The following is a 23,345-nucleotide window of genomic DNA, read 5'->3' as shown; positions in this document are numbered from 1 at the left end:
TGCCTGATGTGACATCCGACATGTCCAAAATATTGTAGAATTGTCTCTAGGGCTGCCACAAACGATTATTTTGATAGTCGACTAGTCATCGATTATTTTTGCGATTAGTCGACTAATCAGATCATGCATCCATTGGACGTAAAACGTACCACTGATTGTGCCAGCAGCATCTGCTCTTGTATAACTATCATTAGCTTACAGCTTTAAGTGTTTAAGGTATGTGCTAACTAAAAATAAAGGCAAGATGATAGTTTATTACATTTTAATGACATTTGCAGATTGTTTCGGTGGAATTTAATAAACTCAGCCGTCTGCTCCCTGCTATCTAAAATATAACAGGACACCGGAGTATATTCTCGAGCGTCTCACACTTCTGATAATCAGTTGCCTGCTTGACGTTTATTCAGCTGTGTAAAAACTATAACTTTAATCTCAGCCAAACCGATTTACTCAGGAACAAATAAAATACTGAAAAAAGCCAAACAATAACATTTTTAAGTTATCTAAATGACTATGTATCATGTTTAACCTGAGTAGCGAAAGACGGCGGTGGGTTTGAAAACGATTTGCCGGGAGTCCGGTGTTCTCACCGGCTCTAGTGAGCCTTGAACCCCAGCTAGCTATCGAGCTGGTGGGTAACGGACGTCTCCGAAAACGTTTGAGCGCTTTTGAAAATATGTGGTGTCTTGATAAACTGAGCAGATATTTGAAGTTAACACGGCTACATTCTCGCCTGAAAATATGTTAAACATTTATTTTGTGACCCAGAAAGAATAATAAGAGTAATATTAAAACTAACTAGCTGCCGCCATTGTTGGAAACTGAGCAGGGCCGCGCTATGAATTCTGGGATAGGTAGGGCCACGAAGTATACACCCGACCCATCCTTCAAATCTGGGGAAATGAAGGGCGCATTTGTCGAAGTCTTCAAATTTGGACAGTCTTCGTCGTGTCGCTGTAACGTAATCGGCCTACAAATGTGGGCACGGGAGGATGCGGTTCCTGAATTTGGACACAGCTACGATACCGGACACTGCTTCTTCTTCGGCGTTTAACGGCAGCTGACATCCTTGTACATGCAGTGCTGCCATCTTCTGTTTCAGTCCGTTATTACACGCTTAAATCCTACTACTTATTCCTGCATGTTTTGGGATCTTACAAAGCTTCAAACGACGCGTCAACTATTAACAATTTTCAACACCAGTGCGCATGTTAAGTTTGAAAAGTGAATGTTACAGTTGGGTCCTTCAAAGTCTGCAGACTGTTTAAGCTTTGCTATCTCTTTGATAGCTTTGTTTTTTGTTTTCCATCCTAGTGATGGCCTCTCTTAGCCTGGCTCTACCAGAGGTTTCTTCCCGTTAAAAGCATGTTTTTTCCTTCCCACTGTTGCCAAGTGTTTGCTGATAGGGGGACGTCTGCTATTTGGAGGTTTCTCTGTATTATTGTAGAACCTTTATCTTACAGTTATAAAGCGCCTCGAGGCAAATGTTATTTTGATTTGGCAATTGAAGTTCTAGTCAGACGCTTTCAAATACAAGTCCAACACCTGTAGTCATCTCAGAATATTTATGTAATTTGTAATGGGGTGACCAGGGAACAGGCTTCACCTGACCATGACACTGCTCATCAATAAATTGGCCAGTTACTTTTGAGCCTCTGAAATTGGGGCACTGTTTACTTAAAAATGACCATAAGTCCTAAACAGGTAATGCAAAGTTGTGGTGGTACATAAACACAATTACAGAGTGTCTCACTGTCCAAAAGCCTGTGGGCTGCATCTGTAAATATATATATATATATATTTTTTTAACTAAACTCCTTTTTAAAAAGAAAGTAAATAGTCTTTTACAAAAACTGGTTTCCTCCTTCATAACGGCTCCAGGGGAAGAATTTTGAACCTTTATTAATATAGGGTATTAGAGAGAAGACATGAAAAATGTGAGACAGCAGGGGGAAGACGAGCAGTAAAAGGACTCGGGCAGATTCAATTTTTGACTTTTTTTTTTTTTTTTCCCTTTAAATTTTAAAATCAGTGACTGTGTAATACCCCCGTCCTTTGCAAATAACTTGACACATCACTGTTTCATTAAATGTTAGCATTTAACCTCTGGGCAACGACAGGATGGCAGTGTCTCTCTTTCATGTACAATCTGTGGTCCTAACTTAAAGCCACAACTCTCAGGCATGATTCTCCTATTTCTGATAAAAACACAGTCCTTATACAGTTTAAAACTTGCAAATCCACTTCAACCGATCTCCTAGAAAGAACCTGCCTCAGACTGAAAGAGGTACTGAAGACAGAGGCAGGCTGAGAGAGAGCACTGCCTTAAAGAGACTGTATTCTGTGCAAGTCAATAATATCGATCCTTGCTCCTAGAGGCCTGGTGTTGTTATGTAATCTCCAACACTGTGTGTATGAGAGAGTATGATTCACCTCAAGGACCGTTGATGACATGTGTGGAGCAGATAGGATTAAAAATGTGTGAAGGGCCTTGCAGCTAAGATCTGCTACCGTGAAAGAAGACTCCTGTTGTTTTTCTCTTGGCCATGTTACAGCACGCACAAATGGCAGCCTGAAATAACACAGCTTTGAGGTATTGGTTTCTGAATGACCCATATTAAACTTTAGTGATGATAGAGGTGTTCAGTGGAATTAATTCCCTCTATTTGTCACCCTAAATGATTATAAGAAGAGTCTTCATCTAAAATTATTTTCCCACCCGCCTTAAACATTATGGATTTCATTAAATAACTGGTCATGCAGTAGTCACTTGGAGGAGTTGCGTTTGATCCCTGTACTGCTGATTTGCAGCTATTCGTCAATCGCTCAACCCCACCCCACATCACCTTCCTCATCCTCCTCACCCCCTCCTCTCCAAACCAGCTGCATTCCTCGCTGTTGTGTGTCCTGTGCTCCTGGAATTTGCGAGAAGTCATCGGGGGAGGGATGGGACAGGAAAGCCGGGAAGAGGAAGGCACTGAGTGACAAAGTGGTGCCGAGATCGAAGTGAAGCACTGACGTTAACAGGAGGAGAGATTGTAAGAAAAGCACAAGAAGAAAAGGATCCAACAGCCAGAGGCAGAAAGAGGAGGAAGTCTGATAAAGGGGGAGGTGTGCGTCCTATTAGATTATCCTGCTCCCCAGGGGAACAGCCAATATTGATGGATTGATTGCAGGCCCCTCCCCATCCACTCAGGTCTCCTGCTATTGGGTGCCACTGATCTGGTGTCTCTTTGGGATATGACTCCTGTGCATATTTAATTAGCCCTCCATTACAAGCGATCGGTATTCAAGCAGGGGGGTTTAAAGCAAAGCTCAGTGTTTAGCAGCAAAGGTTAAATGACATCTTCCATTTCTGTCCTGAGGGACATTTTTGTCCACGATGATCAGTGCAGCTTTTACCTCATCTCCTGTATGTGGTGCATCCTGATAAACATGGGAGCATATTAGCAATATTTGTGTTAAAATCTCAACAAGCCCAAGACTTCTTTCCAGATTGAGTATTGATTGAGTTTTGGTGGCCTCTTGGCCGCCATGTTTAAGAAGAGAAGTGCTCTCAGGGGTTTTGAGCTCTGTTTGAGCCTCCCTGCTAGGACATGCATATAGATAACTTCTTTATCATTCAAAGCCTTTTCTCTTAAATTAGGGTGTGTGTGTGTGTGTGTGTGTGAGAGAGGGAGAGAGAGAGAGGGAGGAGGGAGGGAGAGAGAGAGAGAGACTTATTGTGGTGTTTAATTTATTCATGCTGCTTGTCTCATTTTACCGTCGACCTTTTGTTGACTCACAGCAGCAAAACATAACGCCGACGCTGCATCCAGATTATAGTTGAGATGAGGAGTCGGGCACTGTTTCAGAAATAACATCCATCAGTAACAGGCGTAAAAACACATATCACCTGAACATTTGCTGCTCGTGCTAGTAGCGATTTAAAATGCAAAAAAACCAAAATACAGCATAGATGGAAGTCATCCATGCGTCGATAATCATTATCCATGTTAAATCAGTGAATGAAAAGCAATAGTGAATGATGCAAAACTGTGTCTCCATCACCTGAATAGCCACAGGTCTTTTTGTCTTTGACAATATAATTATAATAATTTGTCTTTGGTGCAATATAATCTGATTGAACTGAAAGTTTAAATTCTCAGTGGTCCAGTGACATCAAAGTGGTGTGGACATGAGTCACAGACGATAGAAACGTAGACGCTGAGTCACAGGTAATGCTAGGTTCTCTTTCACTACGTTATTACAGCTGGGTATTGAGAGGACGGATTGTTGTGGTTGAAAGTAAAAAATTCACATGTAGGCGGTCAGAGGCTCAGGTCTACTAGTCCCGTGCTGAATAATGAACACATATGTGAATGGTGATGGTGGTAGTAGTACCAGTCCATTTACCATTTTATGTGGCACTGCCATATTTTGTGGCAATTTGGAAATTTAAAGGAAACCTGTTGCTACTATGCTGCTTAATTGTTTATGCAGACTCGTTTATCTTACGCTGGACCTCAGTGCATCGCCCTCATTGTATCCACTCTCTAAAACGAGCTGCTTTGGGTCCCGCCCCGCCCTCCCTTTAAGCCAGCTTTCTTCTGTTTGGTTGCTCCACATAAACCGACGGTTCGAGAAGCAGATGGGTGGGGCTTTCTTTGCCAGACACAACCATATTAGCAGTATCCGAAAGAGAAGACTTGATTTTATTATTTGGAGCTGAGGTTCATGTGTCAGCATGTGTGTAGCATTAAGCCCCATGTTAAACTGTTCTTATAGCACTTTTCTACTCTACCTGAGTACTCAAAGCGCTTTGTACAATATGCCTCACTCACCCATTCATATAAGCACTTTTTTTCCCCCCTTTTTTTTATGTAAGTGCTATATAGCTATCTAACATTCACACACATTCATACTCTGATGCATGCCTCTGAGAGCAATTTGAGGTTAATATCTTGCCCAAGGATATTTGGCATGCAGACTGGAGTTGCTGTGGTCAGCACCCAGACTTTGGCCCCTTTGAGCTTGATGTTGATGTCTGAACGCACAGCTGAAACGATGTGTGTGCTACCTGTTTTCTCAGGTGTTTCTGTTCTTCTGTGAAACCTGCACGGTGCCTATCTGCAGAGAGTGCAGCATGGGCCGTCACATGGGCCACACTTTCGTTTACCTGCAAGACGCCGTTCAGGACTGCCGGGCCGTCACCATCCAGCTGCTGGCAGATGCACAGCAGGGACGACAGGCGGTGCAGGTAGGACCGCAACCTCACTGATGATAAATTCTGTTGTGTTTGTATGTTGGTGGTGGTGAGGTGACTCAACGCACTGTGTGTAATATTGGAGCAGAATCAGAAGAAAGTGATTTGAGTGTTAACTCAACAAACCCAAACAATTCAAGGACTTGCAGGTAAGGTTGTCCTACTTCTGACAAAAACAAGGTTCTTGCGAAGATTAAAATATCCAAATGAACCTTTATCACTGCCTAATGAGGCTGAGTAGAAACTAGAGAGCAGCTGTGCGTGCCCCCCGTCTTCCTTCAGGACAGAGTGACCACCTATGGGAGACAATCAGCTTCAATATGTTTGAGAGTGACCAGTCCCTGGTGCTGGGAAGCCTTAGGGGTTAGAGGTCTCCAGCTGGCCCTAAAAAAGGGGGGGTGGGGCTGTATGGAATGAGTTCTTTTGAGTGGGGGTGGGGGGATAAGGCTGAAGGTCAAAGGGGAGGAGGAGTGGAAAGGAGCATGGGGGAGGGTAGATGAGGTATTTAAAGGATTTCAGAGAAAGGAAAACTCCCCTCTTCTTTCACAGAAGTGCAGCACTTTGCCCCCCTGTATTCACTCGCTCCCCCTCCACCTCTTTCTCCCACTCCCACACAAACACACAACACCTCTCTTCATTTACATAATTATAGATTGGGTGGCAGCTTCCTAAGCCCCCCCACCCCCAACCGAAATTCCTGCTTATACAGTGACACATGAATAAGTTGGAGGAAAAAATGTGAGTTTTATTAACACTTTAGTCTGCCTGGTCTTGTTTTGGTTTTTTGGGTTGGTGTGTTTTTTTTTTTTTTTTTTTTTTTTTTTTTTTTTTTTGGCACATTAAAAATTCCAAACAATGAGCAGAAGGATTTTCTATGATTTCTGTGAGTAATAGTGGAATCTTCAGTTATTCACATGTCAATCTAAATTTTGATTAAGGTAGGGGGAAGAATGGATGAATTGCAATGAGCAGTTTATAAAAAAAAAAAAAAAAAAAAAGGAGTTTAGAAATTCCTTTTTGAATACCTTGTGGTCAAACACTCAGCCAATCGTAAAGTCGGGTAATGGATTAGTTGTTAGTTTGAAATGGTAACTGGCTCACAGGGATACGTCAGACACACGAGTGTTATCTAAGTTGCCTCAAAGGCGGGGTGGTGGTTGTGACTTTGGTAAACACTCACCCAAAACATGAAACACTAGCTCATTGCGCTGAGGTCACACGACTTGCTGGTACGTACTATCTATTCAGTAGAGCATGTGCCTCGCCTATCCATTTCCCAGCTTAACCTCTGTGTGACCGCGCCCTGCTTTGTACCTTAATGGATGGGTAGTTGTAGGGATGCACTGATTGTGAAATTCTCAGCCGATACCAGTGTTTAAAATAGCAAGTTAACAAATGTGGCTTTTTCGTGTGTTCGTTTTGTTGTTTGTTTTAACCCTTGGCCTTTGTCACACTCTCTGTATCTTTGTGCTGCTTGGCTGATTTATTGGTGCGTGAGCAGCGCTTATGTCAACAAATTCAGAAATGTCACCACACAGATTTGCCAAACTCCTGGCCAGAAATAAAAGTCATGTCCCACAGCACACACTGGGATCATCATTATCATCAACAACAACAAACACCACACACTTGGTTTCATGAGAAGCACTGGGGTACGAGTAGCTGAGTCATAAGATACACCACCTGCCGTCTGGCAGCACCTTGGGCTTTGTGTGTGTGTTTGTGTGTCTGTCCACTTTTGTCCAGGTCACCGCGGGAGTAAATACTGACGCCAGATAATGTGCAAACACACACGTAGGCATAGGCAACATACACGCACACACTCTGCTGTCCCCTGAGGTAGGAAATTTCCGCCCACTCTATACCCATTATCTTCGTTGACCCCTAACCCTGGACTTGTGACCTCCTGGTTGGCCGGAGCTCTATGCCTCAGAAGGTTTGATTGGTTAGTTTGACTCTCTTTGTGCTGCAAGCTGTGCTCCTCTGGGAATGTGAAGAGAAATGCGGAAGATGATGGAGACACAGAGACTGCGAGGGAGAGAGAGATGGAGGGGTGGAAGCAGGAGATGCAAAAAAAAAAAAAAAAATCACGGGGAGGGAAACAGAGATGGTTAAGAGAGGAGAGGGTGAAAGAAATCGTTAAATAGATTTCCTATCAGTATCAAAAAAATCAATCTTGTAGAAATGTACAGATGGTGAGAAAACGGTGGTAGCATTTTAATTTCAACGTGGCTCCTTATTAACTTTGATAACAGTCGGCCCCTCTGATTCCTTCAGAAATCCCGTCCTGCTGTTTTTTCTCTGGGGGCCTGATTTAGTTGTCCCTTTAGCTGGCTGTTTCAAATTGCCAGGCCAAAGAGAAAAGAGCCCTGCTGCCAGGCTTTATTGCTGCAGGGATGCATTGGGGGTGTTATGTGTCTTAAGACCGGGGCTGCAGATCGCGAGCGGTGGTTTAGCTGACCTTTGATCCTTGCAGCCGATATCACAAAGGAAGACTTAAACCCTCCTCCCCTTCGTCCCTGTGAGGTCCTGATCACCCTCTGACCCCCCAGAAACTGCCAGAGGAAAGGCCAGATAACACTGAGAGGCGGGGGGAGGCAAAGGGAAACTCAGTGTTGTAAAAGCTAAGACCTTTTGTTTGGTGCTATTGCTTTTCAGTGCTTGTATTGATCCAGGTTATAAACGTGCTCTTTCTGTTGAGCCAGACTGTAAAATGAGACTGCTTTTAAGTTCACCGAGATTCACATTGTAAATACTTTAGTCTAATCTAACCAGTCTAACCATGCAATGGCATCTTCCAATACTTTTCAGTATCCATTCTGTGGACTTTAAATCCTCAGTGTCTCAACAAATGGAGAAATCCACTTCAAACATGATCTTCATGTGATTTTTTTTTTTTTTTTTTTTTTTTTTTTTTTTTCTCTCTTCCCCAAAGTCTGTCCCTTCTAGTAGGAAGTTGCATCATTTTTGGGCAGTGTGAAGTGACTTCCTATTCCTGGCTCATGTTTCCTCTTCCCTTCTAAAAGTACCACCAAATGTGACAAAAGAATAGATCACAAAATCTCTGCAGGTGCTCGTGCACTGATTTGGATGTCACATACAGTGTCCTTTTATGTTTCCTGATCCTCTGCGTCCTGTTTCTGGGTCCCATATGGCTAATAAAACAGGCCAGTCTTTATACGTTCCCGCCCTTTGTCACACTACAGAGTGACAGCTACATTTGCACATTATAGTCCTCTCTTTGTGCCTTTCCATTGCTAGTGGTATTTTTTAAATAGCAGCCTGGGTTTTCTTTCCTGTTCTGATTGTCTCCAAAGTTGACAGCATTTCTATGTCACATCTTACAATTTTGTGTTGTGTGTCTCTAGCTAAGCATGGACAAGGTCCAGGCCATGTCTGAGCAGGTGGAGATCAAGGCTAAAGTGGTGCAAACAGAAGTGAAGGCTCTTGTCCTGAGACACAAGAAAGCGCTGGAGGAGAGGGAGTGTGAGCTTCTATGGAAGGTGAGCTGCTACTTTGTGTATTTATCGGCCTTTAGTGAAACATTTTTACACCTGACTTTGAACTCATTTTATTCAAAAGGGCCATATTAGTGTCAATGTGCCAGAGTTAGCCAAACGGCTACCTTTTTTCTGTAGTCCTTTAAAGCACCATCAGACAGCGTATAACAAATACATAAGATTACATTGTGAAAATCCAATAAGAAAAGCTAGAACAGCAGATAAAAGTAAAAACACACACCATCAAAGATAACGAATCAGTCCAAAATGAATGCTCACGGATCTGATTCCTCTTTAGCCATTGAGTTTTAAATGGATTGGCGGTAGTGCATTGTCTTATTATAGCTGAAATATTAGTCCAAATGTCACTACGTTTGACTGATAACACTTCTTTACTAAATATTGGATGTCTAAAAGGTATACTACTGGTCACTGTTCATGGTCAGCATGGTGGTGTGGTGGGTTAGCACTAGTGGTGCAACGGATCACGGTTGATCCGTAATCCGAACCGATCCCACTCCACGGTTCGGCACGTGATCCGAAGATTCGAAAAAAGAAAAAAAAGTATGTGTATGGTGCGCGTGGTGGGTCTGGCCAGCGATAGTTATGGCCAGCGCTAGCGGTCCAAGTGGAGAAGCAGAGGAGTTTACAGTATTTAAGCAGCCCTTTGCTACCCAATTTGACTGGGCTAAAGCTATTACAAAAGCTGCTAGGGTGTTTAGCTGCAGACGGGAGGCCGTATTCTGTTGTGCAAAACAAGGGGTTTAAACTATGATGAACGTGCTTGAGCCACATTATGATATCCCGTTCGCGTCCACTTTAGTGGCAAGATCGTTCCAAGCATGTATGAGCAGGGAAAAATTTAAGTTGTGGCTGAACTGTCCCAGGCATCTTCTGTTGCCCTAACTACTACAAATGGGTGGACCTCCAGGGCAACGAAAAGCTACGTGACCGTGACAGCTCATTATATCACAGCAGAGTGCGATATAATGAGCGGTATGTATTATTGTAGGGTCTACCTTACAATATAAAGCGCCTTGAGGCGACTGTTGTTGTGATTTGGCACTTTATAAATAAAATTGAATTGAATTGAGTGGTAGATACAAAGACTGTACTGCCCTATATTGTACCATTTTTTTTTTTATTTTTTTTTTATTAATTGCGTGGAATGAGTCTAGAGTTGAATGTTTTTAACAGGCAAAAAATGCCTCAATAAGTAAATGTTAAATTTTTGTCTTTTTTTGCTGATCCAAAAATTGATCCCATCCGTGACTTAAAACCGTGATCCGATCCGAACCGTGATATTTTTGATCTGTTGCACCACTAGTTAGCACTGTTCTCACATTAAGAACATCCTGGGTTTTAATCTACTGACCGGCTTATGTCTTTCTGTGTGGAGTGTATGTTTTTTCCTGTGAAAGTGGGACTTAAACAACGCAAACTAGACTCAGATGTTGCTTCCAGTGTCGCAGAGTTACACCTTCCTATAGGAAAAGCAACTACAGGTCATGTTGTAGCAACAACACCACAGCAACAAGGATAAAGGACATTACACACAGAAGAAAAACACCCCACACTTCAGAATTTTTTTGGATTCAAACTTGTTGTAACGTATAAACAAAATGTATAAAAAAATTTCCTCAAAAATGCACTGAAGTCGGCATCAAGTGGCGATGAGCTGGTCCTGATGTTTCTAAACAGAAACAGAGATTCTGGATTAATCCATTTTCAAGTTGAAGCTGTATCATGACCGCTTACATATTTCAGGTTGTTACCATTTCTATATCATTATATATCCAGCATCTGTGCATGTCTTGAGCTGTGAGTGCATTTGTTGGGAAATGCAGTAATGTGATTGGCTGGATCTGTTTATTTGCATGTGAAAAATGGAGCTTGGTTCAAAAATAGTCCAGAAATATTTTAACGCAGGACATATTCACAATCACTTTAGACATCCAGTCTTTAAAGGACTTCAGGATGGAGGGTTTGTTTTTCTTTTTAATTTTTTTTTATCTGGTTTACTCCATCCATTTTCTTTCTCCTTTCCTTTTACCTTTCAGTAAAATAACTGTTACTTTAAGTGGTTCATATCTAATGTAATCATCTCAGCTTTAGCATTCACGCACACCAGTGCAGGAGTGAAAATGCAAATGATAGCACCCATTGGGGCGGAGTCTCCGTGGGGATTAAACACGGGGCTGTAAATCATAGTTAAGGGGAATGCGCAGTGCTTGAAAGCATACATGTCGAGATTGGTTAATTAAACAAAATCAGCTGTTACGCTGACAGTTTGGCCTAAAGCCTACAGAAGAAGCAGGGCCACCCAGGTTTACAGGAAGATCCATCACCCTGGGATAACTCTGCTTCCAATTCTCCAACATGCGTATCATTATTTGAATCAAATGAAAATAGTCCGTATGTCGCGAGTTTAGGAAATATGACTAAGTCTGATATTTTGACCTGATGGAGCGTGACACAGTGCTCCTCCAAACTCTTCTGTTGTTTTAGTCATTCTTGTGGTTTTTCATTTTTCTCTTTTTGAATCCTCACCACAGTAATAGCAGCCTTTCATCCTCACAACACTTTGGAAGTCCTTAGCATAATATTGATGTGCTATGAGTTTTGCAAGCTAGTTTTGTTCCATTATGTGTCTGTTAATTTAAACAAAATGGTATTTGGGTTAATTGTAACTATTTTTCAGTAAAAACACAATTTAAAGAGGTTTTTAATAATGGCTAATTGGAGTAAAACACGATGAGCATCAACCTAAATGCAACCAGTGTTATCTATGACGACTGTTTCCGGACTTTGCTCTCATACTATGGGGAACTTGCTGGGTGCACTGAGCAGCTCCTCATGTTTGACTTACTGCATTTTAAACCAATGCAAACGGGCTCCTGTGCTGTCTTCCAATATACCAGTTGCACATCTCTCCAAATGCTCCAACAACCAACTTGAGCATAAGGATGATTCGCCAACAGACCGGTCGTACCACATGTAAAACGGGACAGGGATGTCGTCTTCTGCTGGCCACTGTGAGGGTTACTGGTGGGCCCAGTGGTGCTAGAATAAAGGAAACAGTCTCCAGTCAGGTGCTCTTCAGTCACCCAGCACTGTATATCTGAAAGTGGACAGTTTCATGATTCTGAGTTGAGGGTAAACATGCTGCATACGTGACTGAGTCGGTGTGCGCTTGAATAACTAGGACAGGAGCTGGTCCTGCTTTGCTCTGTCTCGTTGAAATGCACACCACCTCAGCCATTCCTCTCTTCACCACATTCAGCCGAGGGACTAAAACTAGTTGTCTGTTCATCAGAAAGCCCAACTTGAGTCTTTGTCCTCAGCGACTCTTAAGTGTAACTCTAGTCTCACAGATGCAAATTACAGTTTCACCTATGCCACGGGTTAACAAAGAATCCCTCTCTTCTGGAGTCTTTGTTTCTTTCGGGTCCCTCCCCGCTATCAGAAGTCCTTCTAACCACAGAGGCAGTCGGGCTATTGTGTTTTACTTTTTCTTTTTTTTTTTCTTTTTTGTTGGGTTGCAGTAAGTAAGAGCCCAGTCGGTGCTTCTCAGGTTATACCACCCTCTTTAATGCTTTATACTCTCTGACTCTAATGGAACCTAATATGACTTCTAACAGGAGCAGTGTTACAGTTAAACGAGAGTCAAAGTACTTAAAAAGAGGTGGAAAAAACCACACCATTTTTTTTTAACTAATAAATCATTTTGGTTCTTCCCCTCTCAGCTTTTCATCTCCAGTCCTGGTGTCTTTGATACAGTGTTACGCACTTTATTGTGTTCTGTTGTTCAACCAAGGAAAAAGGTCTCTGGACATTGGTTAGGAAATCTTGACTAGAGTTGTCTTTTTGCATAGATGATGATGTTTTGTTTTGTGAATGTTGTATTTAAAATATAACAGAAATATATAAGCAACTATTTAGAACATTTAAACAAATCTTTATCAGTGTTTTTCACTTGCAAAGGTCTTCCAAAAAGGTATTAAGAATATGTGCTACATCATGATTTTATTACTTGGATAAAGAAAATGTTTTTCTTTCAGTTTATAAAAGAGGAGACTGTTTTCTCTTTGCTTGACAGTTCAGAATAATCATCATGTATGTTATGCTGGGGCTCAGTTCATGCTCTTGAAACGAGCTGTTTAGCTGCTCTGACTTAAGGCCAACTTTCTTTGGATTGACTGGCCTTCACAAATGGAAAATTTAAAAGGCAGATGACTGTTCTTTGGTCACAGCTGATGATGCGTACCTGAGACGGTTATATATCCTATCTGACATCATACAGGGCTAACAGTAGAAAAAACTGTCTGAAACACCACATTTAGAGCATTTGATGACTGAGCTTTTTGGTTCAGGGTAAAACATACACTGACCTGATATTTTCACTGTGTATGTATATGATAGAAAATAAGGTGCGTAATCGGTTTCCTTCTAGTCGTAGTTTTAGCAGTTTGATAAAATTATTGAAAGTAACTTATAACAGTAACATTACTAGCCTTCATTAAACTCAGTGGTTTAGTATTTATAGACATTATTGGTGTGTGACCTGATCCACATGGCAGAAACTATTCACCGGCCACTTCATTAGGCACATCATTAGGCTTGCTAACTGCTTGTTAAAACACACATCTAATCAATCAATCACATGGCAGTTACGCAATGCTATTTTGTAGACATGGTCAGGATGATCTGCTGCAGATCAAATGGCATAGGAATGGGGAAGGAAGGTGATTTAAGTGACTTTTAACGTGGCATGGTTGATGGTCTTTGGGGTATTTCAGAAGCTGCTGATGTTCTGGGAATTTCCCACGGAAACATCTCTGGAGTTCACAGGGAATGGTCTGAAAAAGGGAAAATATCGAGTGAGCGGCAGGACTTTGGGTGAAAATGAAAATTTCTCTTAATGATCTTTTTCATTTTCAGCCTTTAAGTTCTTTTGAACAAGAGGGGGTGACACCATGAAACAAAATAAGTCTGCTAACTGTGTGTGTTGATGGGTACATTTATTTTTGCAAGACTCTACTTTGCTATTGTGAGTCAAAGTGCATTTCTAATGAGTTGAATCTTGTTGAACAGGATGCTCTTGAATGTGGGTAAACATTCGCTGTAGCTGTCTTCCTAATCACCCGTACCAACTCCTTGCAGGTGGAGAAGATCCGCCAGGTGAAGGCCAAGTCTCTGTACCTGCAGGTGGAGAAACTCCACCAGAGTCTCACCAAGCTGGACAGCACCATTGCTGCTGTAAGCCAGGTGTTGGATGAGGGCCACCACCTGGATGTGTTGCTGGCGAGGGAGCGAATGCTCACTCAGATCCATGAACTCAAGGCCCTCAGAGGCTTGCTGCAGCCACAAGAGGACGACCGCTTCATGTTCACTCCTCCAGACCAGGTCAGCATTAGAACGATCGCAAGCCAGTCTTAGCTTACCTCATTTCACTGTTCAGTATTTTCACATTTACAAATAAATGTTATAACACAGAAGCTCAATTAACTGCATCAATGGTCCCTGCAGGCTCTCTACATTGCCATCCAGTCCATGGGCCTGATTAGCAGCGGGGCTTTTGCCCCCGTGACCAAAGCCCACGGTGAGGGTCTGAAAAGTGCCCTTCGCAGTAAGCCTGCCTCCTTCACTGTGGTTGGATACGATCACGATGGCGAGCCACGTCTTTCAGGTGGGGACGCGCTGTCTGCAATAGTCATGTCTGTTACAGATGGTAACGTGTCCACAGCTGATGTAACGGATCACCAGAACGGCTCGTACACTGTCGGCTACCTGCCAAAATGTGAGGGGGAGCATCTCCTGTCCGTGCTGGTGTGCAACCAGCACATCCAGGGCAGCCCCTTCAAGGTGATTGTGAAGTCTGGGCGGAGCTATGGGTCACTCGGCACCCAAGTGTCATCCTTTGGCTGTGAGGGCGAGGGAGACGGTCAACTTTGTCGACCCTGGGGCATCTGTGTGGACAAGGAGGGATACGTGGTGGTGGCTGATCGCAGCAACAACCGTATACAGGTAGGTTTGTTATTGTGATGTCATCACTAACGGAAAGACTTAGAGATAGCACTTTATTGAATTAAAGAGTGAGCATGAATTTTAGATATAAAATAAAAGGAACAGCTTGGTTTGAGGTGTTTGAGTGATGCTTAGCATGAAAGCATTAGCTGTGTTTACATTAGCGTGAGTGCATGAATGAGTCTTGCAGTATGGAGCGCTGTGAGACTTTTAAAGAGTAATAAAGCGGTGTTTTCTCTCAAGATATTCAAGCCTTGCGGTGCCTTCCACCATAAGTTTGGCTCTCTGGGTTCTCGACCTGGTCAGTTTGATCGTCCGGCTGGGGTTGCATGTGACTCTCAGAGGCGAATTGTTGTGGCTGATAAGGACAATCACCGTGTGCAGGTATGAAAGCCCTGTTAGAGCTGATCAACACAGCTGGAATTGCCTTTAACTTTCCATTATTCACAGAAAAATTAGGTGGGAGGGTAAAGCCCTTTAAAAAGTCAGCTTTTGATAAAACATAGCTCCTCACGCTTACTTTCTGTCTACTCCTCATGTAAACATAAGAGGCTCTAAAATGTTTGCGCTCTCTGACAGGTGTTTACTTTCGAAGGCCAGTTCCTGCTGAAGTTTGGGGAAAAGGGTACCAAGAATGGGCAGTTTAATTATCCCTGGGATGTGGCTGTCAACTCTGAGGGTAAGATCCTGGTTTCAGACACCCGAAACCATCGTGTGCAGCTCTTTGCCCCTGACGGTTCTTTCCTCAACAAGTACGGGTTTGAAGGGGCCCTGTGGAAACACTTCGACTCTCCCAGAGGTGTAGCCTTTAACCACGAAGACCACCTGGTGGTGACCGACTTCAACAACCACCGCCTCTTGGTCATTCGACCAGATTGCCAGTCTGCTCGCTTCCTGGGCTCCGAGGGCACCGGGAACGGTCAGTTTCTGCGTCCCCAGGGCGTCGCCGTGGACCAAGAGAACCGCATCATCGTGGCCGACTCCCGCAACCACCGAATCCAAATATTCGAGCCCAACGGAAACTTCTTATGCAAATTCGGATCGCAGGGGAGCAGCTTCGGACAGATGGATCGCCCCTCCGGTGTGGCTGTGTCGCCCGACGGAGCCATTGTGGTCGTTGACTTTGGAAATAATCGCATCCTCAAGTTCTAAAAGGAAAAAAAACGACCTTTTTTTTTTTTTTTTTTTTTTTCTGTATTCTCTCCCTACCTTTGCCTTTTTTTTTTTTTTTTTTTTTTTTTTTTTTTTGCAGGTTTTTTTTGCAGTTTTTTTTTTTGCAGTTTTTTTTTTTTTGCAGTTTTTTTTTTGCAGTTTTTTTTTTTTTGCAGTTTTTCCGATGAAGGAAACGGTGGAGAGAGAATGGATCGGCAGAAAGGAGGAGAGCTCAAAGATGATTGGGAGCATGCTGAAAAGAAGGGAAATTGAAACTATAGATTATTTTTGTCATTTTCATTTCTATTCTTTAAAAAAAATCTGATACCTGTGATATATACATCAAAGGGGGACCTCTAAAAATTGATAATCAATAGAAAAAGAGCCATATTTCCCTTCCTTTGCCTCAGCTGTTCCGAATTCTCTGTGTCGGCTCTCCTTAAGGAAACATCTCAGGGAATTTCTCACTTGTTCAAATCTTGTACTCTCTGCTCCGTACCTACCTCATTTACCTTATGAATGTACACAGTCTCCAAGCAGAGGTTTTTGTCCGTGAAGTTTTACAAAGAAGAAAAGTCTACCTCTATACTTTGTTATTTAAGAGAGACAAAAAAAACAAACAATAGACTCGACATTTAATATTTGCACAGGATTAATAGAATTCTTTCTGTGCATTTTGAAATTTGAGTAAACCTCCTGAATGTTGTTGCTGAGACAATACTCAGACCGCTGTAGAGGTTGCATGATTCGCCCTAATTAGAAGGCTTGGCTGAGAGGAAACTCGTAGAATAGCGCCTTTTTAATGTTTGTAGTTTTGCTTTTTTTTTTTTTTTTTTTCCTTTTTTTTTTTTTTTTTTGCTCTCGCATTTAACGTTGTCTTTGTGTGGCTCTGTGGTGGTGTTAGTGTCATGATAGCCTAAGAAGTCTGTGTGAAGCGATGCCAAACTTGATAGACTTAAAATGAGCTCAGGTCATTAATTAACTGTAACCTCAGGCTCTCCCTCTAGCTTTACTGGCTAAGGCTTTTATGATGAATTTACTGATGTGTAGAAATATAAAGTTCAGGAGGTCAGATTTTACATAGCCCCTCTAATGATATGAATTCTTTGAATAATACCCCATAAACCCGGCCTCACCTCTAACCCACTGACTGGATTAGTAATTACTACCCAGTCAGTTAATTAAAGAGAGAGTAATATGCAAGGAAAGCAGCATCCTTTGTCTGGTCTCCCAATAGGAGGACTAGATAAAGGATTTTAGAATTGAATCTTCCAAGATCTGTACCTAATAGATTTGTCTGAACGTTTAATTAAGAAAATAAATTAAAATGGTTATTTAAGTAATCGAATGACACCCTTATGATGAGGCGTGCTGTGTGACGAAAGCCTCGGAAATGGACACCTCATTTGGCCATTCAGATGACATTAATGACATCAGATTAAAGGCCTAACATTACAATCCTCTGCATTCACATTGTGGTTCAAAGCCACTTTCTTTGGCTCCAGGGGCCAAGTATTCAGTCCTGTCCAATGAGAGAGGACGACCTCCAAAGCCCGGCCCTACTTATTGATGCTTGGAGTTGAGATGCCTCCAGACTGAACGCTAGTAGATCAATTCCTCTAAAGATGGAGGTCTACAGAATAACTACTAGAGTCAACCAAAGTTAGAAATCCTGCACAATGGCCAACAGAAGATTTGGCGATTTTAAAGAAAATCAGAATCTCAATTGTAAAACATTTCTCAAATAATCATTGTTGTTGAGAAGTCTAAAAGTTGATGACACTCATTGAAATGAGTTGTGGGTTTTGAAGAAGAACACGTGCTTGGGTGCACAAGTACTTCCACTTCCCACTAAGACACAGGCACTGCCTGTGTGAGTGCATTTTTAAATTAGATCCTTGTCATAGAGTACAGGAGATACTTGCACCAAAGAGAAATTCTCCCTCCCCCTCACATTTATCACCCCCAGCTCATCGAGCAGTGCCACAGTTTTACCATAGGCTCAAAGTAGCGTCTTTGGTCATCCTCGCACATATCCAGATTCCCATAAAGTGATGGAGACTCATTTGTGGTGAAAGCACTATGGGAATCCCCTTGTCCTTCAATCTGCCTCTCACCACAAACACCAGACTATTGCGGTTTTGTTAACCACTTCCTTAGCCTTGCAAAGTTCTTGAACTATTAAATATTGGCTGACTGGCTCTCACCTCTGAAGTGAGGTCTGTCTGCACGTGATCAGGATTTCCATCCTCTCATCTCACATTTCCTTTACCTCAGAACTGTTTCATATACCTCAACTCTTAAAAAATACCTCAAGTTTGTCACTCGTTGCTACTGTGCATGTAAACCTTCAAATACCTCTACTTTTGTTATTCATTCTGAATAGATCATGTTTACTCTTTTATTTATGCATACCTCCTAGGATATTTATACCTCGTTCACATACCTCACAATACAGTACATGCCCCATAGTTCTAGGACCAAAGATCCACGGTACTGTTCAAAGTTTGAATGAAATGCGCTTTATGGTCATCGCTCCATGCTCGTAAACCTGAACAGCCCTTGGTTTGTTGCATCTACTGTAAATGTCGGGGTATGTTTATGCTTTTTCTCACCAAGAAACCAAATGATTCAGACGAAAGCATTGTGCCAAAATGATTTGTGATAGTTCTGTGCCAAGCAGAGTTAAAAATTTTTGGACCATGCCTTTGTAGACGACTAATGTCACTGGACTATTATCAAAGATACAAATGTTAAATCAGAGCACCTGAGGATAAATCCTCTTCCTCTGACTGGATGCACTTAAGAGGGCTGGGCCCCGTTTACCTTTACCTCATGATGATAATGGACATGTCCATTCCACTTGTAAGTTGTTCTAGTGAGCCGGGGGTGAGGGCAAGAGGAAATGTCCTCTTTTAAAGCGTTACAGTCACATGTCCGCCTTTTTTGACTGCACATGAATTACCTCTTATTTCAGCACAATATTGCCGCGTGGATTTTCAGGATGCTTGGTGTTGGCTCTTCCAGAGGAGTAGCCTCTGGGAGTATCCTTTCAGACTGGTGGTTTAAAGCAGTGATTCCCAACTGAGCAAAAGCTGTTCCCCAATAAAGATCGAGTGAAGATGAAGAAATGTGAGGTGTAAAGTTAACAAAAAATAAATCCGGAAAAAGCTGCAAAATGATTAACTAGTATCAAAAAGTGAGAAAATGGTTGGAAAGCTTGATGGTAGGCCAATGGCATGCAATGTAGTCACAACTTTAATCTGTTGTTTCTACACAAATTTAAATGAATACTTATAATTTAAATGTTATATGATGTCCCTGAAAATCACATTTAAACTGTTCACTACCCTTGTACTAATTTTTGTATGAAATTTTTTTTTTTTCCCACTTTTTAAAAGGTGGTGGGGTGTGTGTGTGTGTGTGTGGGTGGGGGGGGGGGTAAAATATCTGAGGATATTCTGAGGAATCAATGGTGGAGTCACCAGAGACAGTCTTGCATTTCAGATTTTCAACATCATTTGTATCATTTCAAGATGGGATTTCATTTAATTTGGGTAAGAATATCACAGTTGTCACCTCCTTTTTAAATCTTTGTTTTCTTGGTTTCCATGGTGACACGTACCCACTTTCTCTGGATAAAATCGTAGACTGTATACAAAAGATAGACTTGGCTACCATGATGGCATTCACTGTTATGTGAATCTCGCAAAAACCACATTTTTGATGAGGGGCAGGTCAGATTGTGAATCTTACTATTTGGCTAACGAGTAGTTAATCATAAATCATTAGCCAATGAGCGTACCACGGATAGGCCTCCATTTAAAAACATGGTATGTACAAGATTTATAAAATGGACTTTAGTATGACTTGAGACAGGTGGCTGAGCACATAAACTTAGGAGGAAAGACAAGACAGCCATTTTCCCACATATTTCTGAAGGACCAGAAGCCTTTTTTAGAACTATAGCTTTCGCCATCTAGTGGCCTTTGGATAGAATGCAGGTTTAAGGCACTGACGTATCTGCTTCGTTTTTCCATTCAAAAGCTACGTCCATGTTTCATCATACTCTGTTGTGAAAATTCTGCTTCTGACAAATGACTCACAAATTTGCGCTCGGTCACAATTCATGTCTATGAATAAAAATGTAAAAAAACACAATCGATCAAGAAGACAAAGATTAGCCGCTATGTTTTTTGGGATTTTTCTTTGACAGTTTCTGGTTTGGTGCGAGACCAGGCTGTAGTACATGATGGATGAACTGTTAAATTGTTTGCTAAAACCATAGCCAAACAGTTGAATGGCAGTATGGATAAACAAATAAAACTGAATGGGTAAACAAAGGATGTAAAGGACACCTTAAACTGCTAGCTAAAATTATTTTTCCAATTTTTATAAAATATCTGTTACTTTACTAAAAGTACAGGTAGCAGATAAATTGTTAGCTAATAGCTTGGATTGAATAGTTAAAATAGCCAGATGGAATGTCAAAAAAATAAAAATGTAGTAGTAGTAGTAATAGTAGTAGTAATAGCTACAGGTAGCGAATGAATGGCGGGAACATCGTGAAATAGGTTGGAATCACTGGTTTAAACAAATGCATGACAGGATTGTAGATGTAGCTATTAGCACATTTAACCACTGCTGCTTTGACTACAACACCCAGTTTCAACCAGTAAAGTAAAACATTTTTTTTCCTCTTCTTCTCAGTATTACTCTTTGACATGTTTGTTCGTGTTGCATCGGGTTTTATTTTTTAATTAAGATTACAGAATTCTATCTTTAAGATCCTTAGGTCTTCACTCTTAAAGAGGAAAAAAATGTATTTTAAACCTTTTTTTTTTTTTTTGATTTTTTTGATTTTTAATTTTGTTGCATGCTTTAAAAAGTCTATGTATTATACTGATGTCTCTTTAGATAGATGATAAACTGAGATGGAGTGGGTAGCTGATTATTGGGGTGGTGTTTCCAAAATGGATACCCAAAAATGCGTGTGTGTTTGAGCGCGCGAGTGTGTGTTAGGATTGCGTTGGATGGAATTAACCGTTGACTTTTGTGATTGTATTTCCTGTTCTCTAGAGGCTCTGCAAAGCACCCACTGTTTGGGTAGCCATACTTTGAATCCACAGAAACAACCGGCAGAGTTTTGACTGGCGTGACCCTCGACCGTTAGTAATGAATTTTTCTCAACTCCCTCTAAAATGCTTTATATGAGCGGGCATATAGGAATGCTGTCCTTTCATGCTGAAGTGATGTAAAAACCTTCTCTGCTCAAATTTAAGATGAGAAATCCTTTTAGTAGGTGTGAGGAACAGCACAAACTAAAAAATCGCCTCCCCTTCTCGAATCCGAACCTGACAGCGTGCAGGGATGGCCGCTGAGCACATGATCAGTCGACTGCGGCCCTGCTCTGCGTTGCTTTTTGTTTTGTTTTTTTGTTTTCTTTGTGCTACCATTTTATTTCTGGCCTCCCACAATTTAACAGGAGAGAACAAAGCAAAGCCAGGTGTGCGAGGTCATAGACCTGCTTTTAAATGATTGTATACGCTTAAGAAAAGAACGAGGGGGGAAAAAAGGGGGTTGGGATGTGTTTAGAAAGGAAAAAGACAAAACTCAGGTAGTTCTCAGCAGCGCTGTGCTGCAGGTGTCTCATTGAATCGTGTAGTGATAATGTAGTGACTTTTTTCTCCCCACCCCCCACTGTTATGATCTCTGTACTAGTCTGATTCTTTTTGTGTGTCCACTTGCATATATAAAACAAATAATTTCTCAATTTGAAAATGCTTTCAATTTGTACCCTGATTTTATTTTTCTTTCCCCTCTGGTTCAAGTTTTGTTTTGTTTATTTTTATCTTTAACAAAAAGTACAACTATTCACACCACTTGATGCTCATTGGCCCTTTTAGAATGTATTTTGTGAAGAAAAGGGTTAAATGGCATCTTGCTGCTCACTCGCCGGCGCCATCTGCTGGTGGCAGATACACGACACGGCAGAGACCACAGAAAATCTGTGTTACCACCGGCGAGGTGGGAGCAGTCTCGTCCTGTCAGCTGTATCCTGTTCTTCCAGCAGCTGGTTGTCGCGTGTCAAGTGGGCGCCATGTGCGTGTGTCTGCGTGTTTGCGCTGCATCTGTGTCGTCTGTGCAGAAATCCACTGAATGTATCCTCCTCGCAGTCCAAGAGCTGGGGTGAGCCAGCGTGGCCAGCTGAGTTTAGATGGGTGCTGCTGGTGCTTTCTCATCCACGCTGCAGTGTGTGTTGTTATCAGTTCAATCTCAGTGTGTGTGTTTTTACACATGTGCGCACACACACGCACGTTGTAATGGATGGAAGTGCAAATGTCAGGTCTTTAGTCTAAATAAGGCATCGGAGACTATAAGATAACGGCCACGTGCTGCTCTCTCTGCACTCTGTGGACTTTAAACATTTCCTATGCAGTTTTTTTTTTTTTTTTTTTTTTTTTTTTTTTTTTTTTTTTGGGGTTGTTTTCTTTGTTTACACTTAAATAAAGTTGTGTTTCTTTGACTTAAATCTCCTGTGAGTGGTTTTTTGTTTTGTTTTTTTGCTCTTAGGCCACGCTAAAACACTTATGAGGATTGTTTCACACAGCCCTGTTTCATCACATGTGGGCCGGACCAGTGAAATTCTTTTAAAATAACAATTTTTTTTCCTTTTGAGATTTTTGGTTTTTGTTTAGTGAGCCACCCATTTTCAAAGCTTGACACTACACATTCAATAATCAGTGAAACCTTGACACAACTACTGTTAGTACTGCAACCGAGACCTCACTCTGATAACACTACAGCTAACCACTGCTTCCTAATGAAAAAACAATATTCATGCCCAGTTCTGTGCAGTTCTCAAACGGTGTGGCTCAGACGTCCACTGAGCCGTGCTGCCTTTTGTCGACCAATCCTGGCTTACTTCCCCAGACAGTATATTGGTATTTACAGTGTATGCAGTCCAGTGGAAAAACTAAGCACACCCAACAATTCAGTAGCTTGTAGCACCACTTCTATCAGCAATAACATCAACTAATCTTCTGCATGACTTTATCTGTCCATTACATTGTTGTGGATGAGTTTTGGCCCTCTCTTCTTTACAGTGTTGATATTTGTGGTTTATGTACAGCTTTCATTTCAGTCAGATTGAGGTCTGGACTTTGAACCACTGTTGCACTTTGATTTGTTTGGGGTCGCTGTCCTGAGCTGGGTCATGAAACTGGAAAATCTTTAGCTGTTAAACAACATAATACTGTGTATTAAAGCACACATTTAGAGCCTAAATAACTGTGAATGTAAGGGTCTGTGTTAAGTTTCTTATGTGCAGTACCACACACACCAGTTAAAGATTCCAGGAATAACTGAGTAAATGGGTAAACCTGCCCTAGGCTGGATCCCCCCCCCCCCGGCCCCACCCA

At 41.8% G+C, this 23,345-nt stretch overlaps 1 protein-coding gene across 1 annotated transcript in view; it reads left to right on the top strand.

Moving 5' to 3' along the window:
- Window positions 1-21,489, top strand: part of trim71 (tripartite motif containing 71, E3 ubiquitin protein ligase) — a 38,997-nt gene extending 17,508 nt beyond the window's left edge. The window contains exons 2-7 of the mRNA XM_040020218.1: window positions 5,072-5,239; window positions 8,614-8,748; window positions 13,909-14,151; window positions 14,275-14,772; window positions 15,016-15,156; window positions 15,352-21,489. Of these exons, the coding sequence (XP_039876152.1) occupies window positions 5,072-5,239; window positions 8,614-8,748; window positions 13,909-14,151; window positions 14,275-14,772; window positions 15,016-15,156; window positions 15,352-15,924 (1,758 nt within the window). The 3' untranslated portion in view covers window positions 15,925-21,489. The remainder of the gene's footprint in view (window positions 1-5,071; window positions 5,240-8,613; window positions 8,749-13,908; window positions 14,152-14,274; window positions 14,773-15,015; window positions 15,157-15,351) is intronic.
- Window positions 21,490-23,345: the final 1,856 nt, after the last annotated feature.

The sequence above is a fragment of the Simochromis diagramma genome, unplaced genomic scaffold, assembly GCF_900408965.1.
Source record: "Simochromis diagramma unplaced genomic scaffold, fSimDia1.1 OVJJ01000753.1, whole genome shotgun sequence".
NCBI classification, from domain to species: Eukaryota; Metazoa; Chordata; class Actinopteri; order Cichliformes; family Cichlidae; genus Simochromis; species Simochromis diagramma.
Note: the sequence above shows the minus strand (reverse complement) of the source record. Positions and strands in the feature narration are given on the sequence as shown.